The sequence below is a fragment of the Bos mutus genome, chromosome 5, assembly GCF_027580195.1.
Source record: "Bos mutus isolate GX-2022 chromosome 5, NWIPB_WYAK_1.1, whole genome shotgun sequence".
In the NCBI taxonomy this organism is placed as follows: domain Eukaryota; kingdom Metazoa; phylum Chordata; class Mammalia; order Artiodactyla; family Bovidae; genus Bos; species Bos mutus.
Genome location: NC_091621.1, coordinates 5,723,312 through 5,746,763, shown reverse-complemented (window position 1 = coordinate 5,746,763; position 23,452 = coordinate 5,723,312). Strand labels below are relative to the sequence as shown.

At 42.0% G+C, this 23,452-nt stretch overlaps 1 protein-coding gene across 1 annotated transcript in view; it reads right to left on the bottom strand.

Moving 5' to 3' along the window:
- ALDH1L2 (aldehyde dehydrogenase 1 family member L2) overlaps positions 1-21,992 on the bottom strand; it is a 60,964-nt gene extending 38,972 nt beyond the window's left edge. Inside the window, exons 1-4 of the mRNA XM_070370230.1 lie at positions 21,840-21,992; positions 7,318-7,462; positions 5,885-6,119; positions 3,737-3,902 (exon numbers count right to left, since the gene is read on the bottom strand). Coding sequence (XP_070226331.1) covers positions 3,737-3,902; positions 5,885-6,119; positions 7,318-7,462; positions 21,840-21,887 — 594 coding nt within the window. The 5' untranslated portion in view covers positions 21,888-21,992. The remainder of the gene's footprint in view (positions 1-3,736; positions 3,903-5,884; positions 6,120-7,317; positions 7,463-21,839) is intronic.
- Positions 21,993-23,452: the final 1,460 nt, after the last annotated feature.

Sequence of the window (23,452 nt, the reverse complement as noted above, 5' to 3'; positions counted from 1 at the left end):
TCCTGACCACAATAAGACCAGTATGAACATAAAACTGAGATGTTTCTTCCAAGCATCACCACACCGGAATAAGCAATAGCAAAAGAGATGGTGAAGGGTTGGCCAGTGAGGAAAAATTGATTTTTGTCCTCGAGTTATTAGGGCCAGTCCTTCCATTTCATTCCCACAGATTCCACAGAAAGAATATCTAAGGAGTTGGGACAAAAGCCACTGGAAAGCCTCCTCTGGCCCACTAAGAGCTAGCATTACCAACGGAAGAAACCCATTGCACTTCCAATCTGAGTAACCTTTAACCTCAGAGATGCTCCATCTAGCTTCTGAACTTTTGACTCCTAGCAAGGCTAGGTGCTTCCTGACTACCAATCCAAGTTGGGGTCCTAAGTAACAGTACACAGTAACAGCATAGATCACAAGTCCCTTGAAAGTCTGTGATCTGACAGATAGGTTAGTAGTTCTAATTCCCAAGGACTTATGAAATGGTCAAAGAAACTGGAAAGTTTGACTGAGAAAGGAGAGTTCAGTCCACACTCTTTGCCCATTTCTGGTCGGTCCCTGAAGGATACGTTGGGTGCCTCTTGGCATTGGCAGGTCGGTATAAACCCCCGATAGGTTTCTGCCATAAGCCATATGAGGTCACTGCAGAACCTCAGAGCAGGGCTCCTCCTCACTTGTTTTGCTCAAGGAGTGTATTCATTCACACAAGCATACTGTAGAGTTAGTAAAGTACAGCAGAAAACGTGTTTGCTAGGAGAACAAAGAACTAGAGCTCCAAGCATCCTTACCTTGTCCTGAAGAATCCCGGACGAACCCCAAGATGAAAGGTTGTTACTGAACCATGAAAGACGCCGGGATTCTTGGCCTCCGGGGGAGCAGAATTCAATCCGGGGCCAGAGACGAGGCTTGATCGCTCAGAGCTTTTGTGTAATAAAGTTTTATTAAAGTATAAAAGAGATAGAGAAAGCTTCTAACATAGACATCAGAAGGCGGCAGAAAGAGTGCCCTCTCGCTAGTGTTAGCAATGGAGTTACATACTTTCTAATTAGTTATTACAGTGAATCAGAAGAATATCTGGAGGTTGTAAAGACATTACTAGGCCCACTCCCATAATTTACATTTTAAGATAACAGGATTAACCAGAAGGTTTTTTCCAGAAACTGTCCTCAAGCAGGATATATTACTGTTATATAATCCTAAGGAATGTAGAGGGGAAAAAAAGTTTGTCCTTTCCTCCTTGAGAATTCCAGACCCCTCTCTCCTTGGGGACCCCCAGACTTCTTATCAACCTGCCTAGGAATTGACTGTCTCACAGGCGGCGCTAGTAGTAAAGAATCTGCCTGCTTGCCAATGCAAGAGGCATAAGAGACTCAGGTTCAATCTCCAGGTAGGGAAGATCTCCTGGAATAGGAAATGGCAACCCACTCCAGTATATTTGCCTGGCAAATCCCATGGACAGAGGAGTCTGGTGGGCTGCAGTCCAAAGGGTCGCAAAGAATTGTACACAACTGAAGCGACTTAACACACACACACACACCTGGGTTAGCTTCTTTATGTAAAATATCCTTTGGTGGCTCAGAGAGTAAAGAATCTGCCTGCAATGCAGGAGACCTGGGTTCGATCCTAGAAGAAGGAAATGGCAGTCTACTCCAATATTCTTGTCTGGAGAATTCCATGGACAGAAAAGCCTGGTCAGCTACAATCCATGGGGTCACGAAGAGTCGGACATGACTGAGTGACTAACTAACTAACATCACACAAGTCCTACAAGGTGGATATTATCAGTCTTGTTTTACATAGGAGGTTGCAAAAAGCCTCAAGCAACTAGCTTGAGAAAAAGCAACTAGCTCAAGATCACAGAGAAGGCACTGGCGACCCACTCCAGTACTCTTGCCTGGGAAATCCCATGGATGGAGGAGCCTGGTAGGCTGCAGTCCATGTGGTCGCTAAGAATTGGACATGACTGAGCAACTTCACTTTCACTTTTCACTTTCATGAACTGGAGAAGGAAATGGTAACCCACTCCAGTGTTCTTGTCTGGAGAATCCCAGGGACAGGGGAGCCTGGGGCTGCCATCTATGGGGTCACACAGAGTCGGACATGACTGAAACGACTTAGCAGCAGCAGCAGCAAGATCACAGAGATAGCTGGTAGGTGTCAGAGAAGGGTCTGTATCCAGATCTATCTACTGTCAATATCCAGCCTGCACTTTTAAACATGACTCCTTTATTTAAACACATTTCAATCTTCTCTTGCTTTTTCAATGGAAATTTTAGGAAGATAATTGTAAAATAAGTCATTGCAGGTTATTTCTGCTCATCATGATGATTCTAGAAAATAATACATTGTTATGTTTAAGGAATTCCCCTTGCTTTATAGTTTAGGACACCTGGAATAAAAAAAAAAATTAAAGTCTGTCCATGAGTCTGATTGCCTTTGGGATGTGTCCTGTGTCCCCTTCTGTGCACCATTTATTTTTACCTTGAGTTGAGAGCCTGTGTCCTTCACTGGGAAACCTATGTGAGCTCATGTTCTCAGTTTTCTCTCTAAATACTCACAGCTAAGTACTCCAACCTCTTCAAGAGCATGTGGAGGGAGCCACCTGGGACAGGTTCAAGCTAAGCTCATTCGTTCCACCCATTTCTGGCTATAATCCAGGTTTGCACAAATGCTACTGAACACACAGAATACTACTTTGATTATAATGATCATTTTGAGCACCTACTGTGTGCCAGATGCTTTACACAAATGTCATTTAATTTTCACAACAACAACCTTGTAAGTCAGGCAGTAGTGTCCACATTTTATAGATGAGGAAACCAAGGCTAAACAGGCTAAATGACTTCCCTCTTTAAACAAATGGTAGAACAAGAACTACTCTCTTAATCATTGTGTCAGTCACTCAGTCGTGTCCAACTCTTTGTGACCCCATGGATTGTAGCCAGCCAGGCTCCTCTGTCCATGGGATCCTGCAGGCAAGAATATTGGAGTGGGTTGCCATTTCCTTCTCCAGGGGATCTTCCCAACCCAGGGATCAAACCCAGGTCTCCTGCCTTGCAGGTAGATGTCTTACCGTCTGAGCTACTAGGGAAGCACCCCCCCCTTAATCATTAAATGATAACAAACAAAATACTGCTCTCCTCTCTCCTAAATCAATGGCTGCTGTTTTATATTATCTTATTGTCCACCTCTGTGCTGTACTTCTACCATATCAAACACTAGAAGATATTAAATAATACTGAAATTATCTTTCAATGTTTTTACAGGTTAATATATCACTTCTTTATGATGTGCATGTTTTGAGTTTTTAATTCAGAGCATACCTGAACAAATAAAGCAGTGTCAAATTTTGCCCTATCACATAGACTGATTTTAAATGTTTTTGAAGGAAGTCCAAATTACATAGCAAAATTTCTTCACATTCTGCTACTTCTTAACAATTAGTCATTATAAACAGGATGGAGATCCAAATAGGTGGTAAAATAAATGAAGTTTGATGACTACCTTATCCAGTTGATCACTATCCTCAGAAGAATAAGTCAGCTTCACAGAATAAGAAATTCTGAAGTTCAGATTTCCTCCCTCAATGTACCATCCTATTAGTAAATATAATAAAATCTAATTTTGTTTTTCAGACTTATTTTTAGTAAAAAGTCATAGGAGCAAATTCTCAATAAAAGAGAAACATTGCCAAAACTTTAAAGGTTTACTAGATTCTCCTTGATGGCATAATTGTACTGACCATGGCCTTGATTCCTTCTGGAAAAAGAAATCGATTATAAAGCGCATCTACTGTATCATTGGGCTCCACATCACACGACCTCTGGAGAAGGATGGGTCCTGTGTCTAAACCGTCATCAGCCCAGAAAACAGAAAACCCAGCTTTCTTATCTCCCATGATCAGAGTCCTGTGAAAAGAGTTGCAACGTAACACATTGGTTAACTGTATCATAAGGTGAATTAGTAACATGAAAGTACAATGTGGTCACAGTGGAAAATAGACAGTGAATGAAGCTACTGTGAAAATTAGAGCAGGGCTGGGCGATATCAGCATTCAAAAAAATACAACTTAATGGCTCTGTGATTTTATACATCCCCATCTCTGTAATCTTTCTTATTAACACACAGTAATGAAAAGGCATCAGAGACTATCAGTACTACGTCTCACTGACTCCCAGGTGTTGGCTTTCTATTGCAACATCAAGTAATTTTGCCCACCAGGGCCCAATTCCCACATTGCACCTGACCCTGTATTAGGCAGAATAAGATCATGAAAGCTAAAACAGAGGATAGTCATTGCAGTGTTGAAAGGAGAATGATGTTTAATTTAGGTTGTATAATTCAGGTATAGGCATCACTTAGAGCTGGAATTAGATTGTCTATAAATAAATAATAGTAAAAGAGAGTGGATTAATTCAACTACTTGTATTACGTGTTCTATAAATTTAGCCTAAGAGGAAATACTGACCCTACAGACCTTACGGCTTCCCAGGTGGCGCTAGTGGTAAAGAACCTGCCTGCAGGTGCAGGAGACATGAGAGACTCGGGCTCAATCCCTGGGTCTGGAAGATTCCCTGGAGAGAGTCATGGCAACCCACTCTAGTATTCTTGCCTGGAGAATCTCATGGACAGAGGAGCCTGGAGGGCTACAATCCATAGCGTCACAAAGAATCAGACACGGCTGAAGCAACTTTGTATGGACACACACAGGCCTTATAATATATACAATAAACCAGATAGATGGGAATACATATATAAAAGCATATCAGAGAGCAGGCTAATATAGACAGAGTATGAAGTGATAGGTCAGCCATACTCTTCACTGAGATCATTGTTACCTCTCTGAGCTACTAGCCAAGAAGACCAACTCAATCAACTGACCAATCAATCAACTACTCATTGCAGAAATCTTGAGGAACTAATTGGCACTGTGTTATCAAGAGCCTTGAAAATATTCATATACTTTGAGTCAATGATTCTGCACATGGAAGCAATGTGAAATGAGAAAAAAATACATGTTTAAATACAAAGATATTCACTAAAGTACTATTTACAAGAGCCAAAAAGAAATCAATTCATGTAATCAGTCTTGAAGCATTGGGTTGGGCAAAAAGTTCACATGGGTTTTTCCATAGTATGTTATAGAAAAATCTGAATGACATTTTTGGCCAGCCCAATATAATTAAATGTTTTTCACCACATTTAAACCAAGGGTAGATTTTCTGCCTATATGATAACTTGACCCTGAGAGAGAGCTGGGGGTTATGCAGGTAAAGGAGAGATGGTAGAGAAGATGAGAAAGGCCCACCTTGACCCACAGGATAGTGTACCTATGATACTGGGCAGGAGCAGGCAGTGTTCTTGAACCTGGGCCTTATGGCAGTAAAAATGTTAGACCATAGTCCTTTCTCCTTCAAGAAACTTAACCTTGAATGGGGGAAGATAGACCACGAGAAAGATAACTTCAGGTAATTCAGCATTTCCTGAAATGTACCTGAGATACTCTATGCAAAAAAAGTTCTATGGCCAAATAAATTGAGGAACACTTTGTACTCACATTCCTCCTTGGAGATTAGGATGCTCACATGAAAGCACATGTTAAATTCTCTAAGTTCTGAGAAACAGAAATCCAGCATAAACCAGACTCGTCTGAACACAGGACCTTTGCTTGCTAAATACCTAGTTACATCCAGTGGAGCCAATAGGCCATAGAAGATTCTTGGGAATGCTGTTCTGGCTTATGCAGTACCTCAAGATCTCAGGGAGTTCATGCAATCAGGATCTCACAATTGTTCAAGCATACCTAGTTCCTTAATCTTCTAGGTTAAAAACAGAAAGATTACAGGCAACAGAAATGGGTCCATCTTGGTTATTTAAAGAAAAATCTCACCAGTTGATAGCAGAAGCTCCTCTGTGCCTGGGAAGGATAGACGGGTGATAAATGATGGAACCATGCTTTGGGCCATCAATTACATCCATGGGGATGAATTGTGTGCAGAAAGGAAGCACATTGAGCTCAGCACCCACGGATCTGTAGGCCTCTGCCACCTCCTTTATGGTCTTGCCCTTGACTCTCCATCTAGGGAACTTGAACACAGGGGTCCCATTTTTCTCTGCAGCCAATGCTGAGCATGAAAGAGAAGATTATTTTCATCAAAAAAGTTTGGGCCATAATTTTGTATTACTATGAGTTCACACATTGTAATTTCATGAAACATCTACAAATAAAACATGATGAAGAACAATTTAGATTCTGACCATCTCATGGCCCAAGGTAGCTGCTTTAAGCCCCACTGTATAAGTTTAAGGTGTACAGCATAATGATTTGACTGACATACATCATGAAAATGATTATCACAGTAAGCTCAGTAAACATTCTTCATCTCATATACATACAAAATAAAGGAAGTAGAAAAGATTTTTTATTATGATGATAATGCTTTGGATTTACCCTCTTAACAACTTTCATATGTAACATACAGCAGTATTCATTATATTTATCAGGTTGTACATTATATCCCTACTCCTTACTTATCTTATAATTGGGAGTTTTTACTTTCTGACTGCCTTTATCCAATTCTCCCAGTAACAGGAACTAGAATAAACACCAGAGCTGCTTCTTTCAAGAAAAAAAACTTAGAGTTATCATAGATATTATTTCCCAACCAATATATTGCATCATACCAGTGATTTATAAAGATTCAAGTCACAAGCCAAGGTTTCTAGATGCTAGTTCTTATTCTCTACCTGTAGACTGTTTCTACTGGGTTGACCAAAAAGCTCATTTGGGTTTTCTGTACCATCTTACCAAAAAAATGAACCAACTCTTTGGTTAACCTAATATCTGTTTCTTGCCCTTTTTTTCAACATAGCTAAAGTGAGCAAATCAGAATCACACTGTAGGTTTTCTTTGAGGATGGCTATTTTCTTTACCTACTGTTAAGAGTCAAGCAGCCATCGCTATAATTTGTCTGAGATAAATGTGTTCTTTATAAGCCCACATCAATTGCTATCATTGGATGTGGGCTTCCCTGCATTCATATTGGCACCTCTGCATCAGACATTATTCTACATGTCTTGTAGAACCTTTGGAAAGTCACAAGCGTAACTCAGGAAAAACATATGCTTGGAAATTCCTCTGATGGACCTGATGATTACCACATTGGTAAGTGGAGAAACTCAGTACAACGGGGGCCTGCATCTTTGTCTTGAGGCCCACAAGAGAAGGGAGAATGTTTGAGTCTGTATCCACCATACAAATGGACTTGGCCCGAGAAGGCCAAGTGCAGAGTCCCTGATCCAGTTGCTCCAAGATACACTCACCAAGTGGGTCAGCTTTTCCATCTTTGTCTGGAACTGTGAACACTCCCACGACTCGGTGGCCTTCTTTGCAGAGATGACTATAGACCTCCTGTCCAAAGAGGCTCTGACCAATAAGTGCTACTTTCAACTTGTTTTTGAAACAAACCTGTGAAACAATTCAGTAGTGACAGATATTAGTATGGATGGGTTTCCCTGGTGGCTCCATGGTAAAGAATCCGCCTGCAGTGCAGGAGACACAGGTCTGATCCCTAGGTGGAAAAGATCCTCTGGAGAAGGAAATGGCAACCTACTCCAGTATCCTTGCTTGGGAAATCCCATGGACAGAGGAGCCTGGCAGGTTACAGTCCATGGAGTCACAAAAAAGTCAGACATGCTTTAGCGACTAAACAACAACATTAGTATGGATAGAAGATACACGGATAATAAATAATCTTTTCTCAATAATACCAGATAGTAAGGACTACAAAAGGCTTAAAGGTTTACAAAGTAAAATATTTATTGACATACACTGAACTCAGACTACATGCTACATACTGCAAGTAATTTCACACCTAAGTATTCCTCATTTTCCCTTTGTTTTCACTCACATGATTATTCATTATAATCATTGAGATTGCATATATTTTTACAAGGTATTTCAACTCCTTGATAAAATGAAACCAGATGTTAACAAATAAGCCCAAGTTTCACAGTTAAAAAGAGTGTAATTCTCAGCAAGATCTACCTCAATAAAACAATGGTTTTATGCCCCACAATTTAGAAATAAGAGCTGATTCATCTCTCACCTCCAAAAAAAAGCCAAGAATCAACATCTAGTAAAATATAGAGGCCAAAGCCTAGTGCCACCCACCCCTTATTAGTTGTGTGACCTCAAGTAAGTGACTTCTATTTGCCTTTTTTTCTCATCTATAAAATGCAGACAACACCAACTCACACAATTCTGATTGAAGTAGATGACAATATCTATTAGGCTTAAAGCAGTGTCTGACACACAGCACTGTGTAAGTAAAAGCTTTAATAATGTTTTAAAGGTTTTGCCACATAGTAGACAATTCTATGTTTTTTCACATAGTCTAGAATTCCAAAATTCTTGGTAAGTAATAGTAATCTAAACTCATTTGGTTTCAAGATCTGGATTGATCTAATAAAATGTTTTTCTATAGTCTTTGAAGGTGTCTTATAAATTAACACAAAATCATTTGGCTTCAAACTTGACTGAACTGACAATACTATTTATAGTCTTTAATATAGTATGCTTTGCTACAGAGAAAATCAATCATGTGCTTAGTTACAGATACTAACCCAGACCCTGCTATAAAGTGCACGTAAGTTTCTACGTACCATACAAACTCTATTAAATGTGAATAACTCTGAACCCCAAACACATTTGGCCCCACAGGTTTCAGAGAAGAAATTGAGGTCTGCCCATTATTTCATTCATTTAATCTTCACAACTATCCTGTTTTCTTACCCCTCATTTTGTATCATTCTATGAATGAAGAAACCAAGGCTTAGAAAAATCTAGTTTATCACCAAGGTCATACTGGCAAAACAAGGCAAAGGTGGGACTTGAATCCAGGGCTGTCAGACTCCAAAGCCCACATATGTACTTAAAATGAGCCAGCACTGCCCATCTCTTCCAACTTATTTTTTTCAAATTAAAAAAAGAAATTGGAGTATAACTGCTTTACAATGTTGTGTTAGTCTGCCTTCTTTTTAGAACACTACAGTGATGCACAAAAATACACTGATGGCCAATAAATATAAACATCATATAGATAAGAATGGCACTAACAGAGTTAAAGTTTTTAAGGACTGTCTTTAAGCAATTATACCTTTTGTAAATTCTCCCAAGAGGAAGTCTTTTCACAAAGCTTAAGGTAACGTGTTGACGTGACGATTGTTAAGATGGTGAAGAGAGTCACCAGGTGAAGCAGGCTGGATGCAGGATTGTGCATGTAGGGATGGTAATCAGAGAGTCACGACCTCCTATGTGAATCCTGTTTTGGCAAGGAACCAACCCCGGCTCCCCAGAGTTCTTTTCATCTTTCATTCCACCACATTAGAATTCAGCTCCACAGGATTTGGACATAGAACATTTTTCCTTCAGTTTGAATAGGATTCATTAATGTTCCAGAAAGTCATTCTAAATTAGCAAAGCCTCACTGTTAAACTCTGACTATGAGAAACTTAAATTTCCCTTATTTCCTATTTTATTTATTTATTGGTTTAAATTTTTTAATTAAAAAAATTTTTTTAACTTTTTATTTTATATTGGAATATAGCCAATTAACAGAGTTGTGATAGTTTCAGGTGGACAGAAAAGGGACTCAGCCATACATATACATCTATCCATTCTCCCCCAAACTGCCCTCCCATCCAAGTTGCCACACTGAGCGGAGATCGCTGTGCTACACAGTAGGATTTCGTTGGTTATCCATTTAAACTATAGCAATATGTATATGTAGGTTCCAAACTCCCTAACTATCATGTCTTCCCCTCATTCTTCCCTCCTGGCAACCATAAGTCATTGTCTGTTTCTGTTTTGTAAATAATTTGTATCATTTCTTTTTAGATTCTGTAGAAATATCATATGACATCCCTTATATAGGAATTCACTTTACTAAGGGCATAAATGACATCCCTTTTTAGGCATGAACTTAAAAGCATGCAGGTTCACACCTTCCCTGTGAGCTCATAATTAATCAATTAGGGTTTGGGTTTAAAAATTCCTTTCAAGGGCCAGCCAAAGTTTCTATCCCCAAAGAGCCTAAAGCTTCAACATCTAACAGATTCTTACAAACAGACAGATTTACTCTGTAAGAACAGCTCAATTTGCCTACAGATAACACGTAACTATTCATTTCCTCTCATTCAAAAACTCAAAATGTTTGGTAATTACTCTATTTTCAGATCCTATAATTAATGCTGTTGTTTGATACAGAACCAATGCGCTTGCTAGCCTAAAAAATTTGGCTTTTACCTCACACCATTACCAATGCCAAATATTTTAAGACTTCCTAAATATTAGTCGTAAAACAATCAAGGGCCATGAGGATGAGCTGACTCAAATGTAGTGTGCCCCCAGCTGTCATCTCGTTATTGGGATTTCAATTCCTAAATCAACAGTCCCCCAGAAAGTGTTTAAAGAAACCATGTCAGTATCTCTGGAAATTCTACATTCACTGAAACACTTTCTGAGCTTAGTGGTAAAACTGAAACTATAAAGGCAAGTTTCTAACAGAAAATTTCAGAGTTAATGATTTTAAGTGTTTATCGTGAGTTAGTATAATTCTAAAGAACTGTACTGGGATGTTTTACTTTAGTCTTATTTCTCCAAGTATGATCTGAGGACTGACGGTCCGTGTTGGCAGAATCGGCTGGAAGGAAATGTTAAAAATGTGGTTTCCTGGGTCCCACCCCTGATTTACTGAGTCAGACCCTCAGGAAGTTGGCATTAACTCAAAAGCATATGAGGAAGTTTGGACCCTGTCTCTGCACCATATTAGCCCAGGAAGCTGCATTTTAACAAGCTCTCCATTGACTGACAGGCATATGCAAATCAGCAAATCTCTGGTGTTTAGAGTGTGTGTCCATCCCTCCAAAATGTGTCTGCCCTGGGGAGTCTGGGTCAGAAAGAAGTGGTGAAGTAATAGCAAACATTTTAATGAAACCCTGGGGTGTGTCAGGTATTTAATATATGTTATCTCATTTTGATTGCCCAATGACTCTCAGAGACAGCCATTAATAAGTTGTTTTACAGATGAAGTGGAGAAGGGGATGGCAACCCACTCCAGTATTCTTGCCTGGAGAATCTCACGGACAGAGGAGCCTGGCAGGCAACAGTCACCAAGAGTCAGACATGACTGAAGCAACGTAGCACAGATGAAGAAATTAAAATAGAGAGATTAAGATACAGCCTGGAGTCCAATCATTACTAAGTGGTAGCTCTGAGATTCTAACCCAGTTATCACGTCAGTGCCATCATTCTTCTATAACACCAGCTGCTGGGTATCACTTAAAATCTGAATAATAATAGTAACTTATCCTATAACTTACTATTATTATTGTCATAAGGATTTAGTGGGATAAAGCCTGTAATGTGGCAATGCGTGGTGTGTGGCAATAGTAAATGCTCAAAAAATGAAAACTATACAGAAGAACTATACAAAAAAAGATCTTCATGACTCAGATAACCATGATGGTGTGATCACTCACCTAGAGCCAGACATCCTGGAATGTGAAGTCAAGTGGGCCCTAGGAAGCATCACTACAAACAAAGCTAGTGGAGGTGATGGAATTCCAGTTGAGCTATTTCAAATCCTGAAAGATGATGCTGTGAAAGTGCTGCACTCAGTATGCCAGCAAATTTGGAAAACTCAGCAGTGGCCACAGGACTGGAAAAGGTCAGTTTTCATTCCGATCCCAAAGAAAGGCAATGCCAAAGAATGCTCAAACTACTGCACAATTGTGCTCATCTCACACACTAGCAAAGTAATGCTCAAAATTCTCCAAGCCATTTCAACAGTACGTGAACTGTGAACTTCCAGATGTTCAAGCTGGATTTAGAAAAGGCAGAGGAACCAGAGATCAAATTGCCAACATCTGTTGAATCATTGAAAAAGCAAGAGAGTTCCAGAAAAACCATCTACTTCTGCTTTATTGATTACACCAAAGCCTTTGACTGTGTGGATCATAATAAACTGTGGAAAATTCTGAAAGAGATGGGAATACCGGACCACCTGATCTGCCTCCTGAGAAATCTGTATGCAGGTCAAGAAGCAAGTTAGAACTGGACATGGAACAACACACTGGTTCCAAATAGGAAAAGGAGTACGTCAAGGCTGTATATTGTCACCCTGCTTATTTAACTTAAATGCAGAGTACATCATGTGAAATGCCAGGCTGGATGAAACACAAGCTGGAATCAAGATTGCTGGGAGAAATATCAATAACCTCAGATATGCAGATGATACCACTTTTATGGCAGAAAGTGAACAGGAACTAAAGAGCCTCTTGATGAAAGTGAAAGAGGAGAATGAAAAAGCTGGCTTCAAACTCAACATTCAAAAAATGAAGATCATGGCATCCAGTCCCATCACTTCATGAGAAATAGATGGGGAAACAATGGAAACAGTGAGAGACTTTATTTTTGGGGGCTCCAAAATCACTGCAGATGGTGACTGTAGCCATTAAATCAAAAGACGATTGCTCCTTTGAAGAAAGCTATGACCAACCTAGACAGCATATTAAAAAGCAGAGACGTTACTTTGCCGACAAAGGTCTGTCTAATCAAAGCTATGGTTTTTCCAGTAGTCATGCATGGATGTGAGAGTTGGACTATAAAAAAGCTGAGCACCAAAGAATTAATGCTTTTGAACTGTGGTGTTGGAGAAGACCCTTGAGAGTTCCTTGGCCTGCAAGGAGATCAAACCAGTCCATCCTAAAGGAAATCAATCCTGAATATTCATTGGAAGGACTGATGCTGAAGCTGAAACTCCAATACTTTGGCCACCTGATGTGAAGAACTGTCTCCTTGGAAAAGATCCTGATGCTGGGAATGACTGAAGGCAGGAGGAGAATGGGACGACAGAGGATCAGATGGTTGGATGGCATCACCAATTCGATGGACATGAGTTTGAGTAAACTCCGGAAGTTGGTGATGGACAGGGCGTGCTGCAGTCCATGGGGTCGCAAAGAGTCAGACATGACTGAGCGACTGAACTGAACTGAACTGAACTGAACTGAAATGTCAGCTAGTATTCTTATTATACTACAAGTAATACCCAGGTAAATAAAAACGATGATAATGAACCTTTCCTATGGGAGTGTACCATGAAGCAGGCACTCTATTGAACCCCTTTCACTAATTAAAAAAATGTATCAAATCCTTATCATACATCATTAAGACTCACTGTGATCCATTTTACAAATGAGAAAACAGGACTCAGGGAAGTTAAGTAACCTGGCCACAGATAATAATAATAATCATCTCAGATCAGATCAATCACTCAGTCATGTCTGACTCTTTGCGACCCCATGAATCGCAGCACACCAGGCCTCCCTGTCTATCATCAACTCCCGGAGTTCACCCAGACTCATGTCCATCGAGTCAGTGATGCCATCCAGCCATCTCATCCTCTGTCGTCCCCTTCTCCTCCTGCCCCTAATCCCTCCCAGCATCAGAGTCTTTTCCAATGAGTCAACTCTCCGCGTAAGGTGGCCAAAGTACTGGAGTTTCAGCTTTAGCATCATTCCTTCCAAAGAAATCCCAGGGCTGATCTCCTTCAGAATGGACTGGTTGGATCTCCTTGCAGTCCAAGGGACTCTCAAGAGTCTTCTCCAACACCACAGTTCAAAAGCATCAATTCTTCGGTGCTCAGCCTTCTTCACAGTCCAACTCTCACATCCATACATGACCACAGGAAAAACCATAGCCTTGACTAGACGAACCTTTGTTGGCATAGTAATGTGTCTGCTTTTGAATATGCTATCCAGGTTGGTCATAACTTTCCTTCCAATTTCATGGCTGCAGTCACCATCTGCGGTGATTTTGGAGCCCAAAAAAATAAACTCTGACACTGTTTCCACTGTTTCTCCATCTATTTCCCATGAAGTGATGGGACCGGATGCCATGATCTTCGTTTTCTGGATGTTCAGCTTTAAGCCAACTTTTTCACTCTCCACTTTCACCTTCATCAAGAGGCTTTTTAGTTCCTCTTCACTTTCTGCCATAAGGGTGGTGTCATCTGCATATCTGAGGTTATTGATATTTCTCCCAGCAATCTTGATTCCAGCTTGTGTTTCTTCCAGTCCAGTGTTTCTCATGATGTACTCTGCATATAAGTTAAATAAGCAGGGTGACAATATACAGCCTTGACGTACTCCTTTTCCTATTTGGAACCAGTCTGTTGTTCCATGTCCAATAATAATAAGGAGTAAAGGCAGGATTCAAACTCAGATCTATTTCACTTCAGCAGATGTACTTCTATTGCTTTCCTGTGTTGATGGTCTTCCTCCTCCCATCTTTTCTTTTTTTTTTTTTAAAGAAAAATTTGGCAATAGTTTGACAGGTCAGTTATGGGATACAGTTTCATCAGACTTTCTAATGGATTACCATGGTGGTCCTGACATGGGAGACAGTTATCATTTGTTAAAGGGTGAAGGCTGGTGACCAGAGGACATTCTTTGAGATACTCTCAGTGCTTGTTTTGTTTGTTTGTCATAGTCAGAATTTATTAGGATTTGCAGAAGCACGAGAGGATGTACCACAAAAGTTTGACTTTACAACGAGGAAGTATGGTATCAATGTACAGTGTTGTCAGCAAAACTGGGATACAGAGCAGAGGTTCACATTTTTTAAAGCTGATGGATGACATCTACTCTTAAAATAAAATCCTTAAAATAAAAATGGGGAGTCCAGCAGAATCTGTTACATTGGTGAGAAAGAAGAAGGGGGCATAAAATGATTCAGAGTATTTCTAAATCTGGGTGATAAGTGCTATTATCCTGGAATTCCCTTGAGATAATCTGCATTAGAAGAGCCTTTTGCAGGATATAGGGCTTTTGCTTCTTAAACTATTAATATCAAATATTGCATTCCCGCAGCTATCCACATCCTGGTGAAACTCTCTTGGGAAGCAAGTTAATATGAACTCATTATGCTCTAATGATTGGAAAAAAAAAAAAAACACAGTCTTCTACAGAAAACTTAAAGGCACAGTGCTAAGAGTCTGAGCTAATCCAAAGCCCTTCTTAATAAAACCATTTGAGCAGGGTGTAAAATAAGGTCAAAGCTGCCTATGTTAGAAATTGTGAGAACTGGCAGTTTTTCCAATGGGAAAGGACCTTTTTCACAAAAGAATAAAACAAAATGAATTTTTCTGCGACAGTGAGATACCTAACTCTTAAGGGACCCTCTGGCACGTGGTTTCCCAAATCATGCCTGACAGTGTGCAAGATCTGTTCAAGAAACATGTTTTGGGCATTTGCCAAGCTCTGGGCACAGTGTGTGGTTCCTGTTGTTGTTCAGTCGCTCAGTCATGTCCAACCCTTTGTGATCTCAAGGACTGCAGCACATCAGGCTTCCCTGTCCTTCACTATCTCATGGAGTTTGGTCAAACTCATGTCCATTGAATCGGTGATGCCATCCAACCATCTCATCCTCTGTCTTCTCCTTCTCCTCCTGCCCTCAATCTTTCCCAGCACCAGGGTCTTTTCCAAAGAGTCAGCTCTTGGCATCAAATGGCCAAAGTATTAGAGCTTCAGCAACAGTCCTTCCAATAAATATTCAGGGTTGATTTCTTTTTGGATTGACTGAATTAATCTTACTGTGCAAAGGACTCTCAAGAACCTTCTCAAGCACCATAAATCAAAATCATCAACTTTTGGGCACTCAGCCTTCTTCATTATCCAACTCTCACATCTGTACAGGACTATTGCGTGGTGAAGTGAAGTGAAAGTCGCTCAGTCATGTCTGACTCTTTGTGACCCCATGGACTGTACAGTCTGTGGAATTCTCCAGGCCAGAATACTGGAGTGGGTGGCCTTTCCCTTCTCCAGGTGGATCTTCCCAACCTAGAGATAGAACCCAGGTCTCCCACATTGCAGGCGGATTTTTTACCAGCTGACCCACCAGGGAAGCCCAAGAATACCGGAGTGGGTAGCCTATCCCTTTTCCAGGGGATCTTCCTGACCCAGGAATTGAATCAGGGTCTCCTGCATTGCAGGAGGATTCTGTAACAACTGAACTATCAGGGAAGCTCCCTGTTGCATGGTAGGGGCTGCAAATCAGTGACCTGACAAGAGGATTATATTTGGCCCACAGAGCATTAGTAAAAGAACTATGATAAGATTTTTGGGAGGTTTTGCATTAGCAGGCTGAATTTCTGACTTCTCTTTAAAAATCAGGAGGCTTGTCAACCGTGATCAACATTTCCAAGTGGCAATGGTCAGCTGGAGCTGACCAGGGGATGCTGTCCTTCAACTCTGAATGTGGTTTACTCAGTCCAGCCCAAATGCCTCATTCGTCTTACCTGTGTGGCCTCTGTGGGCATTTTTGTTTGGGATTCCTATGCTAAAGGCAACCAGAAGAGTCCCTGTCCTAGTTTGGTTGAATGCCTATTCATATTTTATTCCCCATTTGTATTTCCATTTTGTTATTATTCTTTACCTAAAGGCAAGTTTAATCATTTGTCCTAGTAATCTATGAACTCCTTGAAAGCAGGGACTATTTATCTCTTCTTTTTTTCCCTTCTTTTTTGGCTATGAGACTCTGAAAAAGTTTTTTAACTTCTCTGCATCTCAGTTTCCTGTTTTGTAAAATGAGCATATTAATATTACTTACCTCACTGAGATGTTATGAAGACTAAATGAGTATATGCAAAGCATTTGTAACAGTGCCTGTTGCATATAAAGTCCTAGACCAATGGTATTTATTATTATTTCTTCAGGATTTAGACAGTACATAATATATATAAGTGCTCAGTACATAATATATAATTTAATGTGGTTTGAAGTTGAATTTGAGGGTCCTAAATTAAACTAGACACCAAAGCAGAGGGTCATGCAATAAAGAAACAAGTCAAGGACCTAGTTGCTAGAACTAGGATGTAAAGTCAGTACTTGGTTCTAAGAAGCAGGGAAGGGTCCTCTTGAAATGGATCATAAAGTAACCCCAAGTCCTGAACCCAGAGCACCAGTCATGCTTGTCTCAGACACTGGCAGAGGAGCTAAGTAACAGGTTGCCAAATAAATATAATGCCTAAGTAGCCCCCGTCATTGGGAGAAATTAAGAAGCAGTCAGCCAGGCAAGATACTGGAGGTGGACAATAATAGCTCATTGACAAGGGTTTTATTGCTAGATACAGTGAGAGTTGGACTGTGAAGAAAGCTGAGCGCTGAAGAATTGGTGCTTTTGAACTGTGGTGTTGGAGAAGACTCTTGAGAGTCCCTTGGACTGCAAGGAGATCCAACCAGTCCCTCCTAAAGGAGATCAGTCCTGGGTGTTCTTTGGAAGAACTGATGCTAAAGCTGAAACTCCAATACTTTGGCCACCTCATGCGAATAGTTGGCTCATTGGAAAAGACTCTGATGCTGGGAGGGATTGGGGGCAGGAGAAGGGGACAACAGAGGATGAGATGGCTGGATGGCATCACCGACTCGATGGACGTGAGTTTGGGTGAACTCTGGGAGTTGGTGATGGACAGGGAAGCCTGGCGTGCTGCGATTCATGGGGTCGCAAAGAGTCGGACACGACTGAGCGACTGAACTGATAGTTGCACTATTTAAAAAGATCCAGCCATATCATTAAGCTGAGATCATTAAATAACTGTAAGTCCATTTCTTTAAGACAGAGAATTAATTATGCCAGGAAGTGTTTTAAGTAAATTTTCTCCTTGGATTTTATTAAATTCTGAGAGATTTTTTTTTTCATTCTTCCTTCATTCTGGTTTAATACAAACTCAAAAATGCTGTGTGATTTTAAAAAGTTTTTTAAGATGAAGGTACAATGTATAAAAAAGATCTTCATGACTCAGATAATCACGATGGTGTGATCACTGACCTAGAGCCAGACATCCTGGAATGTGATGTCAAGTGGGCCTTAGAAAGCATCACTACAGTGGAGGTGATGGAATTCCAGTTGAGCTATTTCAAATCCTGAAAGATGATGCTGTGAAAGTGCTGCACTCAATATGCCAGCAAATTTGGAAAACTCAGCAGTGGCCACAGGACTGGAAAAGGTCAGTTTTCATTCTCATCCCAAAGAAAGGCAATGCCAAAGAATGCTCAAACTACCGCACAACTGTGCTCATCTCACACGCTAGCAAAGTAATGCTCAAAATTCTCCAAGCCAGGCTTCAGCAATACGTGAACCGTGAACTTCCTGATGTTCAAGCTGGTTTTAGAAAAGGCAGAGGAACCAGAGATCAAATTGCCAACATCTGCTGGATCATGGAAAAAGCAAGAGAGTTCCAGAAAAACATCTGTTTCTGCTTTATTGACTATGCCGAAGCCTTTGACTGTGTGGATCACAATAAACTGTGGAAAATTCTTCAAGAGATGGGAATACCAGACCACCTGACCTGCCTCTTGAGAAATCTGTATGCAGGTCAGGAAGCAACAGTTAGAACTGGACATGGAACAACAGACTGGTTCCAAATAGGAAAAGGAGTACGTCAAGGCTGTATATTGTCACCCTGCTTATTTAACTTATATGCAGAGTACATCATGAGAAACGCTGGACTGGAAGAAACACAAGCTGGAATCAAGATTGCCGGGAGAAATATCAATAACCTCAGATATGCAGATGACACCACCCTTATGGCAGAAAGTGAAGAGGAACTAGAAAGCCTCTTGATGAAAGTGAAAGTGGAGAGTGAAAAAGTTGGCTTAAAGCTCAACATTCAGAAAACGAAGATCGTGGCATCCGGTCCCATTACTTCATGGGAAAGAGATGGGGAAACAGTGGAAACAGTGTCAGACTTTATTTTTTTGGGCTCCAAAATCACCACAGATGGTGACTGCAGCCATGAAATTAAAAGACGCTTACTCCTTGGAAGGAAAGTTATGACCAACCTAGATAGCATATTCAAAAGCAGAGACATTACTTTGCCAACAAAGGTTCATCTAGTCAAGGCCATGGTTTTTCCTGTGGTCATGTATGGATGTGAGAGTTGGACTCTGAAGAAGGCTGAGCACCGAAGAATTGATGCTTTTGAACTGTGGTGTTGGAGAAGACTCTTGAGAGTCCCTTGGACTGCAAGGAGAGCCAACCAGTCCATTCTAAAGGAGATCAGCCCTGGGATTTCTTTGGAAGGAATGATGCTAAAGCTGAAACTCCAGTACTTTGGCCACCTCATGCGAAGAGTTGACTCATTGGAAAAGACTCTGATGCTGGGAGGGATTGGGGGCAAGAAGAGAAGGGGACGACAGAGGATGAGATGGCTGGATGGCATCACTGACTCGATGGACGTGAGTCTGGGTGAACTCTGGGAGTTGGTGGTGGACAGGGAGGCCTGGCGTGCTGGGATTCATGGGGTCGCAAAGAGTCGGACATGACTGAGCGACTGAACTGAACTGAACTGACAATGTATATACAATAAAACACCATTTTCAGAGTAAAATTCTGTGAGTTTGGACAATCATACAGTCATGTAACTCCTGCTACAATCAAGATATAAAACAATTCCATCATCTCGCCAAATTCCATTCTGTCCCTCTACAGTCACTCCCTCCCCCTAACTCCAACCCCTGATAATCACTGGTCTTTTTTTCTATCACTATAGTTCACTCTCTCCAAAGTGTCAGATGAATGTGGCATGATATGTGCTCAGTTGCTCATTCGTGTCCAACTCTGTGTAACACCACGGACTCTAGCCTGCTAGGCTCCTCTGTCCATGGGATTTTCCAGGCAAGAATACTGCAGTGGGTGGCCTGAGGGGATCTTCCTGATCCAGGGATTGAACCCATGTCTCCTGTACTGGCAGAGGGATTCTTTACCACTGAACCACCTGAGGACCCATATAAATATGAAACACTTTGGGTTTGTCTTCTTACATTTAGCATACATATTTGAGCTTCATCCCTATTGTTTTTATCAATAGTTCATTACATTTTTTTTTTCTGAGTAAGAGTCTACCATATGGATAGATATACCACAGTTTGCTTATCTTGACACCAACTGAAAGACATTTAAATAGGTAATTATGAAGAAAGCCTCTGTAAACATCCAGGACAGGACCGGGAAGCCTGGAGTGCCGCAGTCCATGGGGTCGAAGGGAGTCTGACATGACCGAGTGACTGAACAACAACAACAACAAGCATCCATAAATAGATATTCCGATGAATATAAGATTTCATTTCTCTAGGGTAAATACCTCTGAGGGCAATTGCTGGGTCATGTCATAGGTGTATGTTTACCTTTATAAAAAAAAGGTCAGTTGTCCAAAGTAACTGTACCATTTTGCACTCCTATCAGCCGTGTTTGATTTCAAACAATTCTTATAGAATACAGTCTAAAGGATGGATCTCCATTTTCTACAGAGTAAAACATCCCAAATGCAACACCTAATATTCCATGTTCTCCTTTTGGCCACTGAAGAACTTGTCTTCTCCCCAGCCATATGGCACAGCTCTCCCACATGTATTCCTGGAGACAGACTCAGGCACCTGACCTCGGACCATGCCTGGTGCTTGCCCACTTGGGTGTTTTTGTTTATGCCATTTGCTACCTGGGATGTTCATCTTTTATTACTGAAAGCTTATATAATCCCACTATTGACATCTTTTCATCCTTCAAGAATCCTGTCTGCTTCCAAAAAAGACAATTAAAGATGTTGACAGAGGAGGCCAATGAAACAGGCAAACACAAGCCCCTTGCTCTCTGTACCATTCAACACAGATTCCCATGTGCCACGTAGCAAGAGAGAGCTAAGGAGGAGTCCAGAGCACTGCAAAGGAAAAACAGCAAAGTCTTTGCCACAACAGGTCTCTTTCCCCTTATTACAAAAATAGCTAGAACTGGCAGCATGGGATAAAGTGAATTCTCATTACTTGTGGCTGTCTGGGAGACCAAAGCTTTCCCATTTATGCAACTTTTGGCCAGTTCTGGATGGGACTCAAGACCTCTCTGCTCCAAGTTTTTTTTTTTTTTTTTAATATCTGGATAGGTACACATGCACACATGACTCTAGCAGAGAAGAGGAATCAAAATGCCAACTCTTTTATAACACAGCAAACATGCACTTCCTATAAAAGAGATGAGGTACATGGGATGGATCTGTTTTCTTCCCTTAACAGCTTGGACTCTGCCTAGATGCATAGATGCATCTCTTCCCCAGGCCCCCTGAAGTGCTGAAGTCAGCCCCACATGCAACGTGTCCGCCTTCATTTCATCGCTGGAGAAGCTGATGCAATTCCAAAGCGCCGGGCCGGGCCAGGCCAGGGCTCTGTTCTTGCATCATTGTTTACCAGTATTCCAGGGTGGCTGCTTCTGCAGCGCCTGGTAATCGTAGAAAGCTTGCCATCTGCAGCTCCGGAATAATGAGTTGGCAGTCACCGGCTGGGACTGCCATTGTGTGAATGGGCACTGCATGCCCATCGGGAGCGCTGACACCTGTCGGGCTGCGGAGGAGGACCCGGTCGACTTGATGCCACTCTCCTCCAAGAGGTGGACTCGGTCCTGGACCTCCGCTCCATCTCGTAACCAGGCAGGGGTCTCAGCATTGAAATGAAAGCTGAAAGGAAGCCGATTCTGTGCCCCTGGTCGATTGACTGTTTCCACCCTGTCAATCCCAGACAGACATCCTCAGCCCCTCCCGCTAGAGGACAATGGCTCGTTCGACAAGCCCATTCGGGACCCTCCTACGACCTTTACCTCCACTCTACCAGTTTAAAACAAACAAACAAACGTTGTCTTGCAAAGTAAACAGCTGCCCACCCTAGCCCCGCCGCCCGGCCCACCCCGAATCTGGAAAGCAGCCCCCGGGTGAGAGCCGGGACGCTCGCCCGGGCGAACTCACCCGGCCGGTGGAGAAGCGCCTGAGCGCCTGGCCGCCCCGCCACAACATGCTGGAAAGGAGCGCTCGCGCGGGCAGCCCGGGAGCAGCTCAGCCCAGACTCGGCCTGCAGCCTCCGGGTCCCCGGCGAGTCCCGGGACCCCCGTTACGACCCCGCCCCCTCGCCTGGCCGGCCTCCCGCGGCCAATCCCGTGCGACGGGGCGGGGCGTGCGCTGATCTCCCGGAGCTGCCCTGGTGTCCAGCCAGAGGGACGGCTTCTGGCGGCTGCCTCTGTTCCACCCTCACTAGTTGAGGGATCTTCTACCAGTTACTCACACTTCTGAGGTATATAAGGATCTGCCTTAAAGGTCAATCTGACACCCCAACTCATGTCCTTAACACAGTCCTGAAAAGACAACGTGGAGCCACGGAAGTAAGGGGTGGGGGCACCTTCGCAACGTAAGGGTCCCGATTCCTACCTCGTAGTCTAATAAGAACATTTAATGAGATTGTGTATAAAGCACCTGACAAAGGGCCTGGCACAGAGATGATCCCTGATAGACGACAGACAGATAGATGGGTCCTTTCCCCTCACCTCCCTGAAGAAATGCTCAAGGCAGGCTTTAGCTGAACACCTGTATCAAACACAACTCCTTAGCCTGGCATTCAAGGCATCTGTAGTTTGGCATTTACTCTTATTTCTTGCAATTCCTTTGCACCTGTAATTCAGTCTGAATGTAGTACTTGTCTATGATTTCTTGGACAATACCTCCCAGGAAAAGTTGCCGCCTGACCAAATTCCTTCTCTGCTTAAAGGTATACCTCAAATGTTGCCTCCTGGAGAAAACAAATGTTTTCCTGATTATTTTTCCTCCCCCACCTCCTGACATCCCCAAAGTAATCTTTCACTCCTCTGAACTGGGAAAGATTTTTCCCTATGCATGTCTTCAGTTCAGTTCAGTCGCTCAGTCGTGTCCGACTCTTTGCCACCCCATGAACTGCAACATCCCAGGCCTCCCTGTCCATCACCGCTCCCGGAGTTTACCCAAACTCATGTCCATTGAGTCAGCGATGCCATCCAACCATCTCATCCTCTGTCGTCCCCTTCCCCTCCTGCCCTCAATCTTCCCCAGCATTAGGGTCTTTTCCGGTGAGTCAGCTCTTCACATCAGGTGGCCAAAACAAAGTATTGGAGTTTCAGCTTCAGTTGATGTTGAAGGTTCAGCTTAAACATCAGTCCTTCCAATGAACACTCAGGACTGATCTCCTTTAGAATGGACTGGTTGGATCTCCTTGCAGTCCAAGGGACTCTCAAGAGTCTTCTCCAATGCCCCAGTTCAAAAGCATCAATTCTTCGGCGCTCAGCTTTCTTTGTAGTCCAACTCTCACATCCATACAACTCAAAGGTCCATTGACTAGACGGACATTTGTTAGCAAAGTAATGTCTCTGCTTTTTAATATGCTGTCTAGGTTGGTCATAACTTTCCTTCCAAGGAGTAAGCATCTTTTAATTTCATGGCTGCAATCACCATCTGCAATGATTTTGGAGCCCAAAAAATAAAGTCTGACATCGTTTTCCTATCTATTTCCCATGAAGTGATGGGACTGGAAGTCATGATCTTCGTTTTCTGAATGT